Raw genomic sequence first — 21,051 nt, forward strand, 5'->3', positions numbered from 1 at the left:
GAGATGATCTGCAGCATATTAGCACCTGTTTTCAACATCTTTCATAACCTTTTTTTAAGAGTAATGTTTTAAGCCTACATTTTTGACTACATCTCAAAGTGGAAAAAAACTGTATGGCATGTTTTTTTCAAATTCTTCTATAAAATGTTTGTAGAAAATCAAATGTGATATATTATAAAAGCACGATTTGCCAGAAACAAATTTTGATGTCGAAAAACATTACGAGACCAAACTGTGCACTGGATAAGCGCAAAATTTTGTGTCTGTATGTTCCTGGATTCCAGAGACAAGTCTTTAAACATGTTAAAAATTTGTCGGAGCGGTCAAAGGAAAGTAAAGAACAAAAGAAGAACAAAGGGAGCGTCCTTGTTGCGAAATCCGCTTACAATGCACAAAATGCACAGTTTGGCCTCGTAATGAAATTTGAAATTTTTTGTTGTTCAGACGTATTTTCTTTTCATAGTGAAATTGAATATATTTGAATTTTATTCTTCTTCCTCCGGTGAAATTTTAGCAATATAATATTAAGCCAGATTCATTCTTGCAGATGTTATTGTAGAGAGATATTTTTTGAAGTTCTATTTTTGGATCTTGAATGAAATAGTGATAAGAAAATGCAATTAATTTAACTGCAAAGTTTTGCGGCATTAGTTTCAGATAATTCTGTAAACTATACATCTAGTCCATCTATATAAAATTGATGCTCAATGTGCTATCCGGTACAATGTTTTGGCATAAGCCTTCTCAAAAAACAAAAAAATGATTTCTTGGACTAAATTTTGGAGCAAATATTCGAAGCAACACTCGGAATCCTTAAATCTCAGTCAGTAACAGATCTAAGGCTTAAAAATAAATTATTTTTGACAAAAAAACTTCATTGTTTGAGTTATTGAAAACACTATCAAATTTTTCAGGAAAGAAGTCCCAATTTATATGATTTCTCAAAACAGCATGCTAATTCAGGCAAATATTCAAGCTCAAAAAGTGGCACTAGCGATTCTATATAACCAATGATTATAAATTGTTACAGCTGACTCTATGTATATATATATATATATATATATATATATATATATATATATATATATATATATATATAAAATGATATATCCTTGAATTTTTTGGGCTGCAAAAAACGCTGAACTGGAGTTGTTAACAAAACCAATCCAATTTATTTTCGTTTTATAACAACTGCAACTCGTTCCGGCGCAAACGGCTTCAGTCAGACTTTTTCGAAGTGCTAGAGTGCAGACAACGAAGAACAAGTGTAATCTTTGCCTGTGTTTTTCCTTCTTCATTTTTCTTTTTTGTTACGTTTTTCCTTTTTTGTTTGTATCAAATCGTTTTCTTTTCCAGCGAGTTATTTAAATGATTTTAGAAAACAATTCTGTTAAAACAAATAATGAGAAATTGTTCTCAGTTCATGAACAAATTTTTCTGCTCAGAGACACCTGAAAACGGTTCTTGAAATCCAATGGGTATCTCTCAGGCGGTTGAAATTTAACATAAAAGTCATTTTGTATTTTTTGTATATTTTCTGCCTGAAAAAATTTAATTAGATGTTCATTAAACTTCAAACATACGGAAACATTTTGAAAGAAACTCAACAATATTAAGTAAACTGGGATGAAGATTGTTATTTTAGAAATTTTTAGACATCTTAGTTTTTCTAAACATTTAAAAATTTTGCAATGATCTAGAAAAACATTTGGGACAAATAAGAAGATTTTCACAAGAGATTTGAAAAAATGAATTGGGAGTGCTGGGTTTGATGAGTTAATATCAAACGAATAACCAATATAATTCGAATCTTGATGTAAACTATTCTTCCGATCAAGTACACAGTATTTTAGGTCGTATGTGTAAAAAGACTCCAAATAAAATTTAGTTTGAGATATGGATTTATTTCTTTTTTTTATGATTAATTTTGTTGTTCCGAAGGTTCTGCATCTGTCTAGAACTTTTATTCTACTCAAAAATCTCGAAAACCCGCGCTCTATGGCATTTATTAAATAGTTTCCACCCCTACTAATAAAAGCAGTAAAAATCACTACGGCTTTTTTGGAACTCTAATTTTGCTGCATTCTGATTGGTCGAAAACTTGCTGATTTAGTTTATTCCACTTTACAATCTCTCTCCCTTTCTCGAAGTCGATCCGAATTGAGTCGATCCGAATTTTTGTCCGTTGCAGGTGTTACTGGCGAAGCACAAGAGTAGCGGGGATGTGTTTGCGATCAAGTGTCTGTCGAAGGAGGCTCTGATCAAAGACAATGACGAGGAGTGTGCCCTGTTGGAGATGCGGGTCCTGGCTCTCAAACACAAACCCCTCTTCCTCACACAACTACACTCCACATTCCAGACATTCGTACGATAATATCGTCATAATCTGGGTCTTCTTTTAATAATTCCGACCAGAATATAGTGCTGATTAAATTATCCGGACAGAAGGAACAATGTTTGAAACTTCTTTTGATAGTTTTGTTCGAATAATTTGAACCAGCACTGTGGCATAACATTACAGTAAAAATTTTGCTGCTGTGCTGGTCTAAGTCATCTTGACAACATGATTGTAGTTTGAAATCGAAAACGCATTTTTCTGAAATTGGGTTAAATTTAGACAAAAAAGGGCAAAAATAAACTTACTTGAAAATTTAGCAGAGTTAACATGGTGCAATTTCTTTTACCGCAAAGACGATCATTTTTTAGTCAATCAAACACTACGCCAAAACTACTGGATTAATTTCTGACAAAAATATATTCAAGTGGGCTTCTTCTGTAGGTCAACAAAACTAAATAAGTGTCTTATCCCCTGAAAATTGCATAACAAATTTGTTTTTGTCATTCAGCCAAAAAATGTCATTTTTATCATAAGCTTTATAAAAACTTTTTTCTTGAAATTTTCAAGATCATGTTTTTTTGAATTCATGCCCTTTCCTATGCTGTCTGAAAACTCACTGTTACCAAAACTTGTCAGCAATTGTTAGTTTTGACGTAATTTCTGATTGACTAAGGAAGCAAAAATTATTGGTTTTTGGGTAAATTTTTGGGTCCGATTTTCGCAAAATAAATTAGAGCAGTTTTTGTTCTACCATAATTTGAAATCAGTCTTGAATTATTCATTTTTTGTATTAATTTGACCCATTTTGAGAAAAACGCGTGTTCAAGTGGTGCTCGCTTTGTCCAGATAATTTAAATCAGATGGTTTTAAAAGTTTGTCAAACTATATACTTTGAAAGCGTTTTCAGTTTCAACCATTAGTCACATTCGACAGAAAGGAAAATAAATACTAACACAGAAATGTTCACATCTCAAAACGAAACCCAGAAAAATCCCACTGCCCTTTAATTGGTTTCAAATAGTTCCGATTTTACAATAATTTTGAGTGCGGATAATTTGTTCGTTACGCTTCCAGGAGCAAAGCAAACGCCCTCAGATTGTTAAGCAATCCTTATGCACAGGATCAAAAAGCATATAATATATTGCATTGCATACTTACTCAGAAAAAACTAGATTACAGATTCGATCCATACTCTGTCAAAACTAATCAAAAGTAAAAAAAAAGTAATAGTTAACTATTAGCGTTGAACATGGTTAACTGCCCGTACCCAACAAAAGCTTCTAAACTGGATAGAAAACTTCTATAGTTAATCTAACTTAATTATCTGTGTTTTCTGTACAGTAGCTATATATTCCTAATCTAGCTTTAGAAATAAACAGTTTCCAACAAGAATAACCTGAAATCAGTTTAATACTCAACTGCAATGACATAAACATGCTGCAAGCATACACAATAGCCGTAGCAACACAATGCAAATTAACACTTGTTATATTAAGCGTTACTTTGCAATATTTTATTATAAAACTATAAGTTTTTATGAGGTCATATTGGATAGTTGATAATAAAATTGGTTAAGAACCCATAGGTTGAATGTTCGAGTCACAGCAGGAGCTTTTTCTCTAGCTAGAAATAGCTTAGATTTAGCTTATTTTTGTTCAGAATTAAAATGAGAAATAAAAAATTTAAAAAAAATCCCTGCTTCATTTAAACATTTCAAAAAATACTCTGACCAGATATTTAGATTAGAAGTTAAGTATCTTTCGTCAGAATTAAGCAATTTGTTCGGTACGGGCGATCAGTTCTAAGTTTTTTTTCAATACGCCGTGGGCAACAAAATCAACGAAACTCTATAAATGTTTTTTTTCTAAATATTGCTTGCACTGCAAAGCGATTTTGACAAAACACAGTGTTTTTTAAAATTGAATCAAAAAGAAAAAAGTTTTTCGAAAACATCTTTCAAAAAAAACCTTCATCCGTGCTTGGAGGGCTGTGTGAACAACTTTGATAATTTCGTTGATATTATATGCTAACCAACTCTATTTGTAAAAACGTCTATGACAACAATTTTTCTAAAATATTCCATTGCTCAAATAATGCAATGCATACTTATTCGGGATAACGTAAATTCCAGATTAAATCCACAGTCTTTAACTCGTCTTCAAAACTAGTCAAAACAGTCTGCGTTGCAGGAATTCTGTTGACACTGTGTGCCAATATGCATTTTGCAAGGCATTTAGACTTGTTTTTGGCGCTCGTTTCAACCAAAACTCAAAGTCAGATGGCTCCAAAAGCACCTACAACAAATTTTAGGACCATGTTAACATCCTCCTCTATAAACAGGTCAAGTTAGGATCTTAATTTAATTTGGATTCGATTTTCTTAGCTCTCCATCCGGGTAAAATACTCAATTATGAAGAGCTGAAAAGAAAAGGGTTCGCTAAAGTATGGCTAGATCAGAAATGGGTGCAGGATAACAAAAGCCCTGTCTGGCAAGTCCGCATCAGTTATGCAAGTTCCATGAAAAACATTCCGTTATATTGTCATTTTATGGTCAGACTCTAGAAAGGAATTTTCAATATATTTGATAAAGCTCGAAAAATCTTTTAGTTGGGCAAAAAATTTGACAAAAGTGGAAAAATTTTTTAAAACCCTCTCTTCATCCTCAAAACGGGGAGTGAATGCGGAGAGTCAAAACACCCACTTCTAGAAGCAAGAAAAGAGAAATTCAAGCCCCCTTCCCCCTCCCCCTTAACGTAAACCCCCTCCAACATCCCTCCGCCCATTCACGTTCATTCCACCGCCAAAATCATTCTCCCATGGATAATTTCAAAATTTTGAAAAGAATGAAACATTTTACAAAAGACAGCTCTTACAGCTTTTTTTAAAGACAAAATAATGAACCACTGGCCTTGAACGTGGTTACAAGTTTCGTGGTTGCAAGTTAAACTGACCTATTATAAAACTTTCTTGAAAGCGCTGTTGGGAACGAAACATAGAAAACTTGATGAGAGCCGTTCAAAACGTTCTCATATATGCACAAAAACGGTTTTTGGTTTGTTTTTTTTCCAAAACTTTGAAAAGTTTCAGGAAGTCAAGTGTTTTGAGAAATTGAATTTTAAAAATTTTCAAAGTTTTTTTGTACCACTTACAAAAAACCTAGATCCGAGCCTGGGGGGCTGTGTGAAATTTTTATAATTTCGCATTTTCGTTTTGCGACCGATTCTATTTTTAAAGGCGTCTAGGGCGCTAATTTTTCCAATGTCATCTATCGCGCTAAAATATTCTGCTTTTCAGGACGAGCGCAATTTGGTTTGTTTTTCCAATATCGCAGAAAAGGGTATTTATAGTGTCACTAAATCATTATAAGCGACCTAAACTTTATAAAAGGTACCTTTGGTGTAATTGTACAAAAATTTTTAGAATGGAGCATTTCAAAAAACCGCTACTTTTTGCAAAATTGCAAAAATACGACGTCCGCCACTGTTAAATTAAACTCATTGTTCCAGTTTTTTTCAGGACAAATTGTTCTTTGTGATGGAATTTGTGGACGGAGGAGACTTGATGCATCATCTTACCCGAAAGGGCAAATTCAAACACGAAGAGACAGTGTTAGTAGTACTTTTTTGACCAGCACTCTAATTGAATAGCTTATTGGTCATGTTTGTGAAAAAAATATCAAGATTTTTTCGTTCGATTCCATTTTTCCATTTTTTTCCACACGAGGTCATTACCCAGTAACATTATTTGTTTTCTTTTCTTAAGCATTACAAGTTCGATTGAAGGTTTCTGATCTGTCGATTAGCTCAACCTTATTCCATGAAAAATATCCAAAACTTCATCTGTCAGTAAGTTTTGGCTTAGTTTTAGTAATAAACATTTCAAATACACCCATGAACGTTTTTTGGAAAAATATAGGGGTTTGAAATTTGCTATTTTGACAAAATTGGAAAAACTAACCAGCGAAATATTGCTTGCTTATAACATGCGTAGCGGATGATTAAATAGTTCCGAATTAGATTGGAGCGAATAGTTTGATCTTATCAGGATACTAGACGCTAAATACATCCGTTTGTTATACATAGCGTGTGGCGTAACAATTAACACAGTGAAAAAGTTTCTTCCTTCTGTTTTTTCGAATTTTTTTATCAATATTTCAATCAAAAAAACATTAATTGGCTAAAAGTGCAGCCGGAATTTTCACAATTTTGCCTTGATAGACGCAGATTTGCGTGTAAGGCTATGAGATGTTTGATGGGTATAATTGTTCATTAATGCGTAGCTCAGATCAAGAATAAATTTGGCTGAGAACTTTTTACAAATTGATTTTAGGAAAATTTATCATGCTAAAACAACTTTTCAAATTATTATCTAATGACAACTATATCCTTTTAAGGTCAATTTTGAAGGAAGGGTCATTTTTTAACACAATTTCTCACTGTTTTCAAGAAAGTGTGGAAAATTTTTGACTTCTTAACTAAACATTTGATTTGCGACGGCATTTTTCATAGCATCTGAAAAATATTGTCGTCTCAAGCTGAAGTTAAGGAAGATATTTTCACTGTGATCATTTCGTAAAATACGGGGGTTTAAAAATTGCTTGTTTTTCAAGAATAATTAACGCGCAACAAATGGCATTCTTTTAAGACGGGAAGGCATTAAAGTAATGTGTTCTAATGTAAACTGAAGCGAGAATTTTTGTCTTAATAAATTAATACGAAGCGCTAAAAGCGCCCTTTTTAGTTTTCGTTAAAGCGTGTTGGAGAAAAACTACATAAAAAAAGATGGGAAAAAAACTCCTTTCAATTTTTATGATGATTTTTTCAACAATTCAACCGAAGTTTTTTTCTACCTTAAAGTGCAATCAATCGGAAAGTTCAGGGATATACCAGTAGTTTTGTTTTTTATCTCTCATTGTTTTTACAAATTTACCTCAGATAAGTTGGAGCGAACATATTCACCACTTCAATGAGTAAAACAACAATTAAGCATCTAAAAAGACTAAATTTCTTCGTTTTTTGGGGCGTTGTGAATAAGATTATGTTATTGAGAAAAATGAAGAATCTTACGAGTCTTGAAGAAAATAGTGGATTGATTGTGCTCGGGGTACTTTGTCTTTTTCAATTTTTTAAGTTACAGTTTTTACAAAATCAATAGAAATGAAAATGAAAACTTTTGATGCCTTGAAATGAGAAACAAAAAAATTTTGCACCGTGGCAATTTTTGTTAAGTTATGGGGGTTTGAGGTTTTTGTTCGCAACAGAACTTCCAATACTATGTTGATTGAGTCGTTGTAGCGAATTATTACGCCTCAAAAATCATTCTTAGTCAAACTGAGGCAGGCTACTTGTTTATTCCAAATATTTATTTCCAAGAATTGCAAAGTTAATCACTTTGTACGTAAAACAGAAGTTTTCAAAATCCGTCGAAACTCAATGAAAAGGTTTTTTCTTCTAAATCTATGTCAAACATAATGAACGGCAATCTGACATTTCACTCCTTTGCCCTGAATTAACGCAGTGTTGTACAAAATTAATATTGCATGAACTAACAGAGATTTTAGTTGTCTTTGAATCTGAAAATTTGAACAAGTTTTTGGATACACTGAAAAGACTTAGAAACTTGAAAAAAAAACTAAAAGTTTTTTTTAATATCGAATTTAAAAACTGGCAATTGGGCTTATTAGTTTGCCTTTTTCCCGGTTTATGCCCTTTATTTCCAATTTCGCGGCTCGATAGTGGCAAAAACGATCCAAATTGAATTAAAACCAACAACTAGGTCTAAACAGTGCTTAACTATGCTCATTTCATTTTATCAATTCAACTTAATACTTAACAGGTTTTCAGTGGTGGATTTTCTGAAAATGGAAGCGTTTCGCCTCTTTTCTCTTGAAGGGCTTATCCACTTCCGTTATGACAAAGACACTTTGTTAGCTAATTGAAAAGAAGTCGCAACATTCAGTGGTTGGTCTTTATGCGAACAGCCTTGGTTCTTTGAATAAGGCCAAAATTTTTTGGTAACAATTAGAAATTTCTCTGCATGTTCGTACTTAAGGAGAACATGGTTGTTTTGGGTTATTGTTTTTGCAAACATTACTTTTTCTTCTAGAACTAGGCACCATTTTGTGACCCCTATTTAGTTTCACCTGTTTTTATCATATGGGCTGTTGAAAGAAATGTGAAATGAGTCAGTGACCTTTCACAGGGGCGGATCTAAGATTTTCTCGGGGGGGGGGGGATTTTCTAAAACTTTTCTAAAAAAGGCGTTTTTACGGCGCGAAAAAGTCACGTTTTTCGGCGCGCTCCCCCTTCTAATTTAGTTTATATTGGCGCCAAAGGCGCCTTTAGGAAGTTTTTAGCGTCCGTCACCAAAAATTGATATCTCACAATAGTACAAAGGATGGACCCTTTGACTCGGCAGGTGGTCGAATCCCTGAGGGGGTGGACGCCCACCTACATCCACCCCTTCTTTCTTACGCGTTTTTTGGTCATAAATTGAAGCTATGGGGCTAGAAAGAAATCTAGGTTTTGGTTGTCCTAGATGATTTTACAATAAATCGAATCATAGACCAAATATTTTTGTCAATTTGTATTTTCTTTGTTTTAGGTTCTACATAGCAGAAGTCACAGCTGCCATTCTTTACCTGCACGAAAAGAGAATCATTTACAGGTAACAGAACAAACTGCCAAAATGCCGAACTAATAACTCTGATAATGTTTAAGAGCTTTATAGGGCCGGGAAAGGGGTTGGCATCGGAGGACTTTAAAAAGTTATTAAGGGTAGATGTAGGGGGCCGCTTCGACCCCCTGACCCTCCTCCCCCGTCAAAAAGTTCCTTCAAACGCCACTGCTTAGGGCTAATTGCTTTTGAATGAGTTTGACAACTTCGATAAAAGATACCAAGTAACTTTGTAAACTCCTTTCTCATGTGGGAAGCAATTCCGAGTGGTATAATAATTTACATCCATCCTTTTAAAATTTTGAACAGCCTAAGATGTTGATTGAAATTCTTTTCAGATTTACAAACAGTAAATCAGGGGCGGATCCAGGGTTTTCTCGAGGGGGCGGTGCTTGATTTTTTAGGTCGACTAAATTGATTTTCCGAGCTCTGCCAAAGCACCAAAAAGACCGTACTTTGGCCAAACTTTCTGCGCCGCAGGCAAAATTTTGAAAAAAAAAACATGCCAAATAATGCGTTTTCAGTCACTTTTTGGAAATTTTGTACCAAAAAACCGCGTTTTTTCGGTATGTCGCACAAGTCCCCCCCCCCCGTAAATCCGCCCCTTCACTAAATTCTAACAACTGTCTACTATAATTTACTGTCCTCAGTTTTTTTCTATCATGATGGATCCCTCTTTCCCATATTCTCACTCTAATATTCAGGAAACTGTGTGTTGTAGAGACTTGAAGCCAGATAATGTGATGCTAGATGTGGAAGGTCACGTGAAGATTACAGACTTCGGTATGTGTAAGGACAACATGTCCTCCGATGACGTCACCAGGACATTCTGCGGGACACCAGACTACATGGCTCCAGAGGTACACCGCCCCAAAGGGTTGAAAAAATGCTACTCATACAGTTTCCTTGATATGGAAAATGTCGACCAGCGTATTTTGCAAGAGTATAGAGAGAGTTGTAAAAAATGGAACAGACAAAATTAATTAAAAGGAGCTAATTATTCCGACTTTCGATACGAAAGTAACGGAATATTTGTGCTCGGGGTGGGTTTTTTTTCAACAGACTTTCAACAGACTTTTTTAACTAGCTATTTTTGACGAAATTATATTCGAAAGCTATTGTTGTCCTGAGCTTAATTTTGAAAAGATATTTCACCTGTGACCATTTTTCGTAAAGTTATGGGGGTTTAAAGATTGCCATTTTGGCCAATTTGGGACAATTAACGCGCGAGATATTTCGCGCTAATAACGCGTGAGCGGAGATTTAATCCGTCTTAGAAATCACTCCAAATTGGTTGAAACAAGATTATTTGCCATAATTGATTTGTTACAAGGAGCGAAATGTATCCTTTTGTACTTTATATGGCGTGTGGGGGATGTTTTTGATTAAAAAAAAAATTCAAACTTTAGAAAAAAAAATTTCGTTTTAATTTATTACATTTTTTTTGTTGTTACTGCTCTATTAACCTCAAAAGTCAGTCGTAACATTCAGGGTTTCGCCCTGATACGAGCAGTCTTACTGTTCCGACTTTCGATACGAAAGTAACGGAATATTTGTGCTCGGGGTGGGTTTTTTTTTCTTCAGACAAATTTCGACTTTTTAACTAGCCCTTTTTGACGAAATTTTTTATAGTATTCGAAAGGTATTGTTGCCTTGAGCTCAAAATTGAAAAGATATTTCACCTGTGATCATTTTTTGTAAAGTTACGGGGGTTTAAAGATTGCATTTTGGCCAATTTGGGACAATTAACGCGCGAGATATTTCGCGCTAATAACGCGTAAGCGGAGATTTAATCCGTCTTAGAAATCGTTCCAAATTGGTTGAAAGAAGCTTATTTGCCAGAATTGATTTGCTACAAGGAGCAAAATATATCCTTTTGTACTTTATATGGCGTGTTGGGGGATGTTTTTGATAAAAAAAATTTCAAACTTTAGAAAAAAAATTTTCATTCAAGTTTATTACATTTATTTTTTTTTGTTGTTACTGCTCCATTAATATCAAAAGGCAGTCGGAATATTCAAGGCTTCGCCCTAATTCGAGAGCAGTTTTTTTGTTCCGACTTTCGATACGAAAGTAACGGAATATTTGTGCTCGGGGTGGGTTTTTTTCTTCAGACAAATTTCGACTTTTTAACTAGCCAATTTTGACAAAATTTTTTTATACCATTCGAAAGGTATTGTTGTCTTGAGCTCAAATTTGAAAAGATATTTTTTTATTTGTGATTATTTTTTGTAAAGTAACGGGAGTTTAAAGATTGCCATTTTGACAATTTGGGACAATTAACGCGCGATATATTAACGCGTAAGCGGAGATTTAATCCGTCTTAGAAATTGTTCCAAATTAGTTGAGGGAAGCTTAATTTCCATAATTGATTTGTTACAAGGAGCTACATTTATCCTTTTGTACTTAATATGGCGTGTGGGAGGATGGTTTTCACAAAAAATCTCAAATTAAATTTTCATTTTATTTTGTTACAGTTATTTTTTTTTAATGTTATTACTGTCGGAACGTTCAGGGCTTCGCCCTGATACAAGCAATCTTGTTTGTTTTTGTGGAAATCTTCATGACTTCGCCCGAATATTTGCTATTTCTCTGTTGTTATTTCAGAAAAAAAAACAGCTCATTATTGCAACTGGCAGTGAAACTTGCTAGCGAAATTTTGGTAGTCAAAGATATTAACTACGCAGAAAAACTTTAAAAGCCTTACCATTTTGAACATCTACAAGCAGGGAATTCAGTTTCCCAATCAGAATTTGAAATACATACCAGCAACATCAATAGCATTCGAAAGGTATTGTTGTCTTGAGCTCAAATTTGAAAAAATAGTTCACTTGTGATTATTTTTTGTAAAGTAACGGGAGTTTAAAGATTGCCATTTTGCCAATTTGGGACAATTAACGCGCGATATTTTCGCGCTATTAACGCGTAAGCGGAGATTTAATCCGTCATAGAAATCGTTCCAAATTAGTTGAAAGAAGCTTATTTGCCATAATTGATTTGTTACAAGGAGCTAAATTTATCCTTTTGTACTTTATATGGCGTGTGGGGTGATGTTTTTAATAAAAAAAATTTCAAACTTTAGAAAAAAAATTTTCATTTTGTTTTATTACCTTTATTTTTTTTGTTGTTACTGCTCCAATAACCTCAAAAGGCAGTCAAAACATTCAGGGCTTCGCCCTGATACGAGCAGCCTTATTGTTCCGACTTTCGATACAAAAGTAACGGAATATTTGTGCTCGTGGTGGGTTTATTTTGTTCAGACAAATTTCGACTTTTTAACTAGCCATTATTGACGGAATTTTTTTTATAGCATTCGAAAGGTATTGTTGTCTTGAGCTCAAATTTGAAAAGATATTTCACTTGTGATTATTTTTTGTAAAGTAACGGGAGTTTAAAGATTGCCATTTTGACAATTTGGGACAATTAACGCGCGATATTTTTCGCGCTATTAACGCGTAACCGGAGAGTTAATCCGTCTTAGAAATCGTTCCAAATTGGTTAAAAGAAGCTGATTTGCCATAATTGGTTTGTTACAAGGAGCGAAATCTATCCTTTTGTACTTTATATGGCATGTGAGGGGACGATTTTCATAAAAAAATTCAAATTTTAGAAAAAAAAAATTCATTTTTTTTTCTTTCATTGAATTTTTTAATGTTGTTACTGCTCCATGAGCCTTAAAAGGCAGTCAGAACATTCAGTGCTTCGCCCTGATATGAGCAGTCTTGTTATCATTTTAGGTCATTTTTAGCATGCAGAAGTTTTCTTTTTAGTAAAAAAAATTTGAGTCACGGTCACCTAAAAATTCAAACTTGCATTCGGAAATTGCTCAAAACCGGTAAATTGCCCTTTTAAACTATTTCTTCCTGTTTTTGCAACTTAATATAAGATCATGTTTTATTTTGCATTGACCAACTGTATGGAAAAATATGACAAAAATTTTTGGTGTAGCTTCCCGGGTATGCAGATATGGCATAATTGAAGGGGCGGCTGACTTATTTGTTTTTGTAAGCGTCCCTTAAATATAGTGAAGTTTATCAGAGCTTACAGGCTGTTTGTGAGTTTGAATTATTTTTCACATTTTATGTCTAGTCTTCGCCTAATTTTTTTGAACGTGGTACGGTTGAGACGTTGGTCAGAAAGGTAGCAACTCCGCCGCATTTAAAAAAAAATTTTCTGTTTAATGTATTTAGCTTCGCCCTGATTCGAGCAGTCTTATTGTTCCGACTTTCGATACGAATGTAACGGAATATTTGTGCTCGTGGTGGGTTTTTTTTCTTCAGACAAATTTCGACTTTTTAACTAGCCATTTTGACGGATTTTTTTATAGCATTCGAAAGGTATTGTTGTCTTGAGCTCAAATTTGAAAAAATATTTTACTTGTGTTTATTTTTTGTAAAGTTACGGGAGTTTAAAGATTGCCATTTCGCCAATTTGGGACAATTAACGCGCGATATATTTCGCGCTATTAACGCGTAAGCGGAGAGTTAATCCGTCTTAGAAATCGTTCCAAATTGGTTAAAAGAAGCTGATTTGCCATAATTGGTTTGTTACCAGGAGCGAAATTTATCCTTTTGTACTTTATATGGCGTGTGAGGGGATGATTTTCATAAAAATTTTCAAATTTTAGAAAAAAAAAGTTCATTTTATTTTCTTTCATTGAATTTTTTAATGTTGTTACTGCTCCATAAACCTTAAAAGGCAGTCGGAACATTCAGTGCTTCGCCCTGACACGAGCAGTCTTGTTATCATTTTAGGTCATCTTTAGCATGCAGAAGTTTTCTTTTTAGTAAAGAAAATATGAGTCACGGTCACCTAAAAATTCAAACTTGCATTCGGAAATTGCTCAAAACCGGTAAAATGCCCTTTTAAACTCTTTCTTCCTGTTTTTGCAATTTAATATAAGATCATGTTTTTTTTTGCATCGACCAACTGTATGGAATAATATGACAAGAATTTTTGGTGTAGCTTCCCGGGTATGCAGATATGGCATAATTGAAGGGGCGGCTGACTTATTTGTTTTTGTAAGCGTCCCTTAAATATAGTGAAGTTTATCAGAGCTTACAGGCTGTTTGTGAGTTTGAATTATTTTTAACATTTTATTTCTAGTCTTCGCCTAATTTTTTTGAATGTGGTACGGCTGAGACGTTGGTCAGAAAAGTAGCAATTCCGCCGCATTTAAAAAATTTTTTTTGTTTAATTTTTTGGCTAAAACTATAACATGTATGTAGCAGATCTGTGATTATAATTGCCGTAGATGTGTTTATAATGTGCAGCTAGACAACTAGACAAGCTTGTTTGCTATTAATATGCAAGAACCCGTCCCTCCCTATTTGTCGGATTAATGCTGTTAATGATTTTTATGTCGGATTAATGCTGTTAATGATCTAAACTATGTATTTCCAATCAATTTTCTCAATTAAAACTGCTAATTTTGTATTAACCGAGGCTAAACTCAAGTTTAATGCCTGAAAAATGCATATTTGTTTGCCTTTTTTCTTCGTCATGCAAGGTCGCGACATATTTTTTGTCGAGCAGCGCAAAATCGCACAAAAATACTATGATCGCAACTCATCCACTTTAAGTCGCGATGGTCGTGAATTTTTTTGGGACCTCGACGGGTTGAAACAGTTATAATTTGTCCTAATATGATTCCAATTTTTTCATTAAAAACAATTCAAAACGATTTAATAGCAATTTTTTACGCGTTTTTTTAAAATTTAATTTTCCAGACCTTCCAGTTCAATGCAGAATTTTTTGTAAAATTAATTTTAGTGAAATATTTTGAAAAATGTACTAGTATCAGTTTTATATTAAAACTCTTCACAAAACCAAACATTATTTGTGATTTTTCAACAAAAAACACAAGCACTTTTATGTTTGCTCTCTTTGCTTACAGAACTTTGGACGTTTCGGTCAATTTTTGATTTTTGTAATTCGTGATTTTTTTTTCTGTTAAAGCGAAGCCGGATAATTGCTTAGATTCAAAAAAAAGTTTGGCAAACTGAATTTAGGCAATCAAAATGTTTCAAACAACGGCTCTTTTCAGTCCCCCCTTTTCAAAATAACGAGTTTTATGTTTGTTTTACAGGTTTTTACGGCTAAATGCGTAATGTTACGCTGTAAAGTATGAAAAACAAATCTGTTCACAGTTGTCGATTTGTTCACCACGCCAAATTTCATTGCATTATTAAAACGTTAAATAAGCTCTTCAAAATTGAATTTGAAAGGGGGGCTCGAAAAGAGCCCAAACAACGCTTTATTGAGAGCGATCTAATACGCGTCCTTCACTTTACCTAGCATCTCGCCCAGATCGTAACTTTTGGCAATATTTTTCTATGAAAAGAAGCTGAATGAGCCTAAATTTTGGTGCAATTGGTCCCCAAATAAATAGGGAAAAAATTGACCCAATGGAGCCCAATTAGGAGCCCAAATTTTAGTAAATTGGGCTCATTTATCTCCTTCTATGGCGAATAGGGAACAGAAACTAACTGCTAAACCCTTCAACCGAGTATCCAAGTCCACTGTGCCAACTCTTAGATTTACTGTTTATTTGCTTTATTTAAACACGCATTAGGAAACTAATTGGGCCCAATTTACTAACAAATTAAACTCGTTCACCTTTTCAAACAAAAGGGGGTTTATCCGGCTTCTAGTGTTTGAAAAGTGGGCTCATACAGCCCCATTTTGAAAATTCAGACCCCATACTGATAAAACGGGGAGGAATAATTAAACCTAAAGCCAATTAATTTTTGCTAAAACTTAGAATGGCTCATTCAACTTTTTTTGCTGAAAATTGGGGTCATTCAGTACCCTCCACCAAAATGAGGTCTAATTTCGACCCGGCGGTACAAGATAAATTTTTTCAATCTATGACTACTTCGGGTAACTTAAATGACCGCTGAAAAGTTCCGAACTTCACTCTAATACCAGCACTTTTGCCAAATTAATCTAATAATACCAGCACTCTTGCTTTTAAATTAAATCTCTTTTACAAATTCCCGTTATAGACTTTATTCCCAATGACTTTTCTTTTTAATACTGGCATTGAAATTTTCAGTCCATTAGAATCGAGTACCGTCAGTTTGAGTAATTTAGTTCAAATTAAGTAAATGCGCAGAAAGTTTTGATAGGATTTTAACTTGAGCTAAATTATTCCGACTTTCGAAGAAAGTGCGGAATATTTATGTTTGGCGTGATTTTTTGTTCCGATTTTAGGCATAAAAATGCGGAATATTTATGCTTGGGGTGGTTTTTTATTCAATCATTTTCAATTTTTGTACGTTTTTGAAGCAGTTTTTGTATACCATCTGAAAGATATTGCTGCCCTGAGCGAAAATTTAGGATAACTAACGCGCGATAAGTTGCATTCTTTTAATACGGGTAGGCGGAAAACATTTGCGCTCCAAATCGAATTGAGGCCAGAATTTAAGTTCCATTAAAACATTGCGAGACGTTAAATGCACCCTTTTTATTTTAATAAGCACGTCTAATTTTTTTCTTTCCTTTCGCCAAAAATTTAACCAAAAAGCTTTAAATTGGTTTTGAAGTGCTGTTGGAACATTCAGGGCTTCGACATGACATGATGCATGAGCGAAATGATGCACGAACAGTTATGACAAATTTTTTTTATAATATCCGAAAATATTGTTACATGCAGCTCACATTTGACAGACATTTCACCTGAAATTTTCATTTGTTGAGTTTTGGGGGCTTGAAAATGACTTTTGGCCAATTTGGTAGTATAAACGCACCAATTAATGCGTTCTTGTAACACGCGTGAACGGCCAATTAATGCGCTCAAAAGTGAACTTAGCAAGTTCAGTGGTCTTGTTTATAGGATTGCAAGACGCCAAATAAGACCCTGTGTATGTTGCATTAGCGTGTACGGAGATGAAACGAAGAAAAAAATGAAAGGAAAAAATCAATTATTTCGGCACTTTTTCGGTCAAAACTTTTTAAAGGACAGTCGGAGTTTTCACGTCTTTGCCTTGATAAACGAGCAGTCAAGTACAAATAAAAATCCTTTGAATGCGTCAAAAGACAATCCAAGATTTAAATGTTGCATATTTACCCAACTTTTGAAGAATGTGGCTCAAATTTTGTGCTCGGGGTCAGTTTTTTAACTAGGAAAAGTTTTTAACGGATCAACTAAACAAGGTCTCCTTTTAATATTTTAAGAACTTGGAGCTTGTAAAGTAGACATAGGTTGTTAAGTAGACATAATTTGTTAAGATGTCAGTGCTCGGATGTTTTATTCCCGACAATTTTTTTCTAAACTAGCCAGTTTTGACGATTTTTTTTTTGTAATTAATCCAAAAATTATCAATGTCCTGAGCTCAAATTTAGAAATTATTTTACCTGTGATTTTCTTTCTGTATCTTATGGGTTTGAAAACTGCCAGATGGCCTATTTGGGACAAGTAACATTATATTTCTTGATATTGAGGAGTAGGCGGAGATATAATCCGTCTTAGTAATTGTACCAAATTAGTTAAAGCAGGCTATTTGTCATATTTGCCACATTACTATAAAGTACATCCAGGTTTTTTTTATATATACTGTGCAGGGGTACAAAAACTTTTTGAAAATTTTTTCACGTTTTTTTTTTTCTAAAATTTCATCAGTTTTTTTGTCAGCAATCACAGCTCCAAATACCTTAACAGATAATCTGCAAACTCAAGGCTTCAATCTGATACGAAAAATTTTGCTCCACTCAATGCGTTAATATATTACTAAAAGTATCATTTTGTCTATAAAATACTATGTGGATTGAATACTTTACAATTTTTGTTTTTCAACTTTGATACGATATTGTCATCTGATTAAACACTCTTCCATAAAACTTGAAGCGCATTCAAATTATTCAAGGCTTCGCCCACATAGCAACAGTTCTCTTTCCGGCGAGAGTTTGATTGCTTTTAAAAAGAAATTGTGTAGCCACATCACAGTTCATTGAAATGTTTTAACGATCGGTCCCTAAAACTAAATCAAACCAATTTTAAGTGTATCCGAATTGATTCAGGTGGATTTTTTGCCGAAAAAATATCTACAATTAAACAATATATATTAAGTTGAAATGCATTTTAGCGAGCAAATAGTTTCATCTTTAATCGGTTTGATAAATCTACATTATTTTTCAAAAATTTTTGTAAGTGCCGTTGAATTTTTCAGGTAAAGCCAAAAGTTACCAATAAAAACTTTTACAGACGTGATTCCCATTCAAAAAACTGAAAGAAATTGACAGTGTCCAGAAAAATTAGACTGTATATTTTTGCTTCTCCTACTTCTCTCCACAGGGAGATGAAAAACAATAATTCCATAATTTATTCCATTAAATTATCAAAGTTATGATTAACCCAATTTTTAACGCAATATCGTTCAACTTTTTTTTAATCTAAGAAAATGGCAAAAAATGAGAACAAACTGAAAAAGCCTATTTTTGAACGTTTTCTGTTCATTAGCTAAGAATACCATGATCAAAACATTTATATTTCTTGAACAGCAAGCGGCGCTATGGTTGTTCAGATTTTCGAGGAAAATGCGGAATATTTATGATGGTGTGGTTTTCTTAATCAGCCAACTTTTGGTATTTTTTGCGAAAAAATTCTTTGACTAACTTTTTTTTCTAACATCTTAAAAATGTTGCTGACTGGAGCTCGAATGTGAGGATATATTGCATCGCAAAATTACAAGGCTCTGATTTTGAAATCACTTGAACAATTATAATTTAAAATTCGATAATAACCCTGCGATACCGTTAACTCTATTAAATTGTAAGCCGCAAAAACGATCTTTAGAAATTGAACACAGGCAATTTGCTCCTTATTTTGTTTAATCGAGCGCAAAAAAAATTTGTTTGAGTTTTTTTTTGCAGAACTTGAAAAAAGTGTCTAAAAAAGTAAAAATTTAGAATTATTTTACTAATTATTCTCATTATAACTCATTTTAAAAACAAAAACATTTTGATCAAAAATAAATTTTGCTTTTATATGTGAGAGCCGTATTGTTGTTCCAACCATTGAAAATGGGGGAGAACTTTGTAATCGGATGTGTTTTATTTTTTCTTTTCTGACTCACTTTGTCTGTTTTCCATGCAGAATCAGGTACCGCAAATGAGCATCGGAAAGGGTCGATTAATTATAACATTAAAGCCCATTCACTTGTGATATGAACGATATAAATATGTTTCCAAAAAATCTCCCCGTGTCGCGAAGAAATTTTTGATTGCTTGACTAGTTTTGAGCGAGTAAAGCGAGCGAGCATGCCTATTTGGAGTTTTTTAAACGCCATTTTGATTTTTGATTTTTTAAATTGTTCAATACGCTTTTTTGTATTAATTGTTTTCTTCAAAAATTGTTGTCCAGTTTACAATGACTGTCGAATATGCCGAAGCTGTAGAATTTTGTTCTGCCCCTTTGATCACACCAAGCAGAAAATACGAAACAATATAAAAGGTTTGTTTTTAAGACTATGGACGGAACATTCTGTAACCGGCTATCCTTGTTTTGATTTAAATAAAATTTGATCATGCCGAATCTCGATTATGATATCTCATTTAAAACCAGGTATCGTTTTGTTCGGTTGCTTGGCTGTGCGTGAAAAAATCAACCACCAAATCCTACACCTTTTACGATTTAATTCTGCATATGTAGTTCTGATAAAATCATACGTTTTTTTCTAATGATTTTGCGCAAAAATGAGAGTGTAGCTAATTTCATTTGCTGTTAAAGCCAAAATGAAAAAGTTTCAGTGAAAGAAATTAAAGTGTACAATTTTTGGTCGATAGCATTTTGATTCCCAAAAGCCTTTTTCTATGACTGAAGTTGACTTCAAGTCGTTTTAAAAATTTTTGCAAGCTGAATCTTTGCGACCGGGGAAGAATGGTTTCTCTGTTTTGCTATCAGTAAATTTCGTTTTCAGTGCCGTTCACTATATCCTAGGTGACCTGGAGGAATGCTTCTAGGCATTCCTGATGTAGGAATTACTGTTGTAATTTAACTGATATATGAATATGCATTTCAAATGTTTGTCTTCATCAAAAATTCAAATTCAATTCAACAGTTCCTACATTTCTCCAGAGAACCGGAAGATAAAATTTTTGTTTTCTAAATAAAACTCAAAAACTGAAACTGATCTTTAATAACAGATAGTGAGACGCGACAGCTACGGACGCCTGGTGGACTGGTGGGCGATGGGGGTGATGGCGTATGAGATGTTGGTGGGGGTGACTCCCTTCGAGGGGGAGGACGAGGAGGAGTTGAGCTACTCCATCCAGCACCAGCCCATCTCCTTCCCCAAAAACATCACCAACGAGGCCTCACAACTCATCAAAGGGGTACCAGAACTGTTTGTGTTGATACAACAATTTCATTTAAAAGATTCTTGATGTATGATTGACCTTGTTGAGCAGTCTGACCTTCAAAGTTATCAAAGCATCTGATCTGAAATAGATAAAGCTAGTAACCTTATTAACAAAGCATCAACCGGTAATTCTTATCTTTTTTTACTTTTTAAAAATATTTGAATATTTAGTCTGAAGTATGGCATTTAACGAAAAAGCTCGTAAAATAACTCCAACAGAGTTTTTCAAGTCTTAGTCATTGCGTCCAAAGCCATAAAACGAACTCATTTCGAGTACTGTTTTGGTGTCAATTCAATCGCGGTCATAACCTGGACAATGAAACATTTTGAAAAATAATTATAAAAAAATTGATGAATTTGGTGTGGTTTGAAAAAGCTGTAGCTTCAATTAAACATAAATTTTTGTTTCGCAAGTCATTTTATTGGTAAGAAAATATCCAGTTTCATTTTTTCTAAATTTTTTTTCAACGAAGAGGTTCTGGCTGACGGCAATTTGTTGAAACGTTTGCTCAGAAACGGAAATCTATTGCTTTTTTTCTGCTTTCAGTTTTTGATGAGGAGTCCAGGGCGACGGCTGGGCAGTGGGGAGAGTGGTCCGGCTGACATCCAGAGCCATGTCTTCTTCCGCCGCATAGACTGGCAGAAGCTAAACCACCGCCAGATCCAACCCCCTATTTC

The 21,051-nt window shown here is 34.0% G+C and overlaps 1 protein-coding gene across 5 annotated transcripts in view; it reads left to right on the forward strand.

Annotated features, from left to right (window-relative positions):
- The window catches only part of LOC134843558 (protein kinase C-like), a gene marked incomplete at its 3' end in the record, with an annotated part of 77,280 nt that extends 56,229 nt beyond the window's left edge, over positions 1–21,051 (forward strand). For all 5 annotated transcript variants that reach the window (XM_063859677.1, XM_063859678.1, XM_063859682.1 and 2 more), the window contains 6 exon segments: positions 2,192–2,365; positions 5,855–5,946; positions 8,942–9,004; positions 9,735–9,873; positions 20,159–20,347; positions 20,921–21,051. In XM_063859677.1, coding sequence (XP_063715747.1) covers positions 2,192–2,365; positions 5,855–5,946; positions 8,942–9,004; positions 9,735–9,873; positions 20,159–20,347; positions 20,921–21,051 — 788 coding nt within the window.

The sequence above is a fragment of the Symsagittifera roscoffensis genome, chromosome 4, assembly GCF_963678635.1.
Source record: "Symsagittifera roscoffensis chromosome 4, txSymRosc1.1, whole genome shotgun sequence".
Taxonomy (NCBI): Eukaryota; Metazoa; Xenacoelomorpha; order Acoela; family Convolutidae; genus Symsagittifera; species Symsagittifera roscoffensis.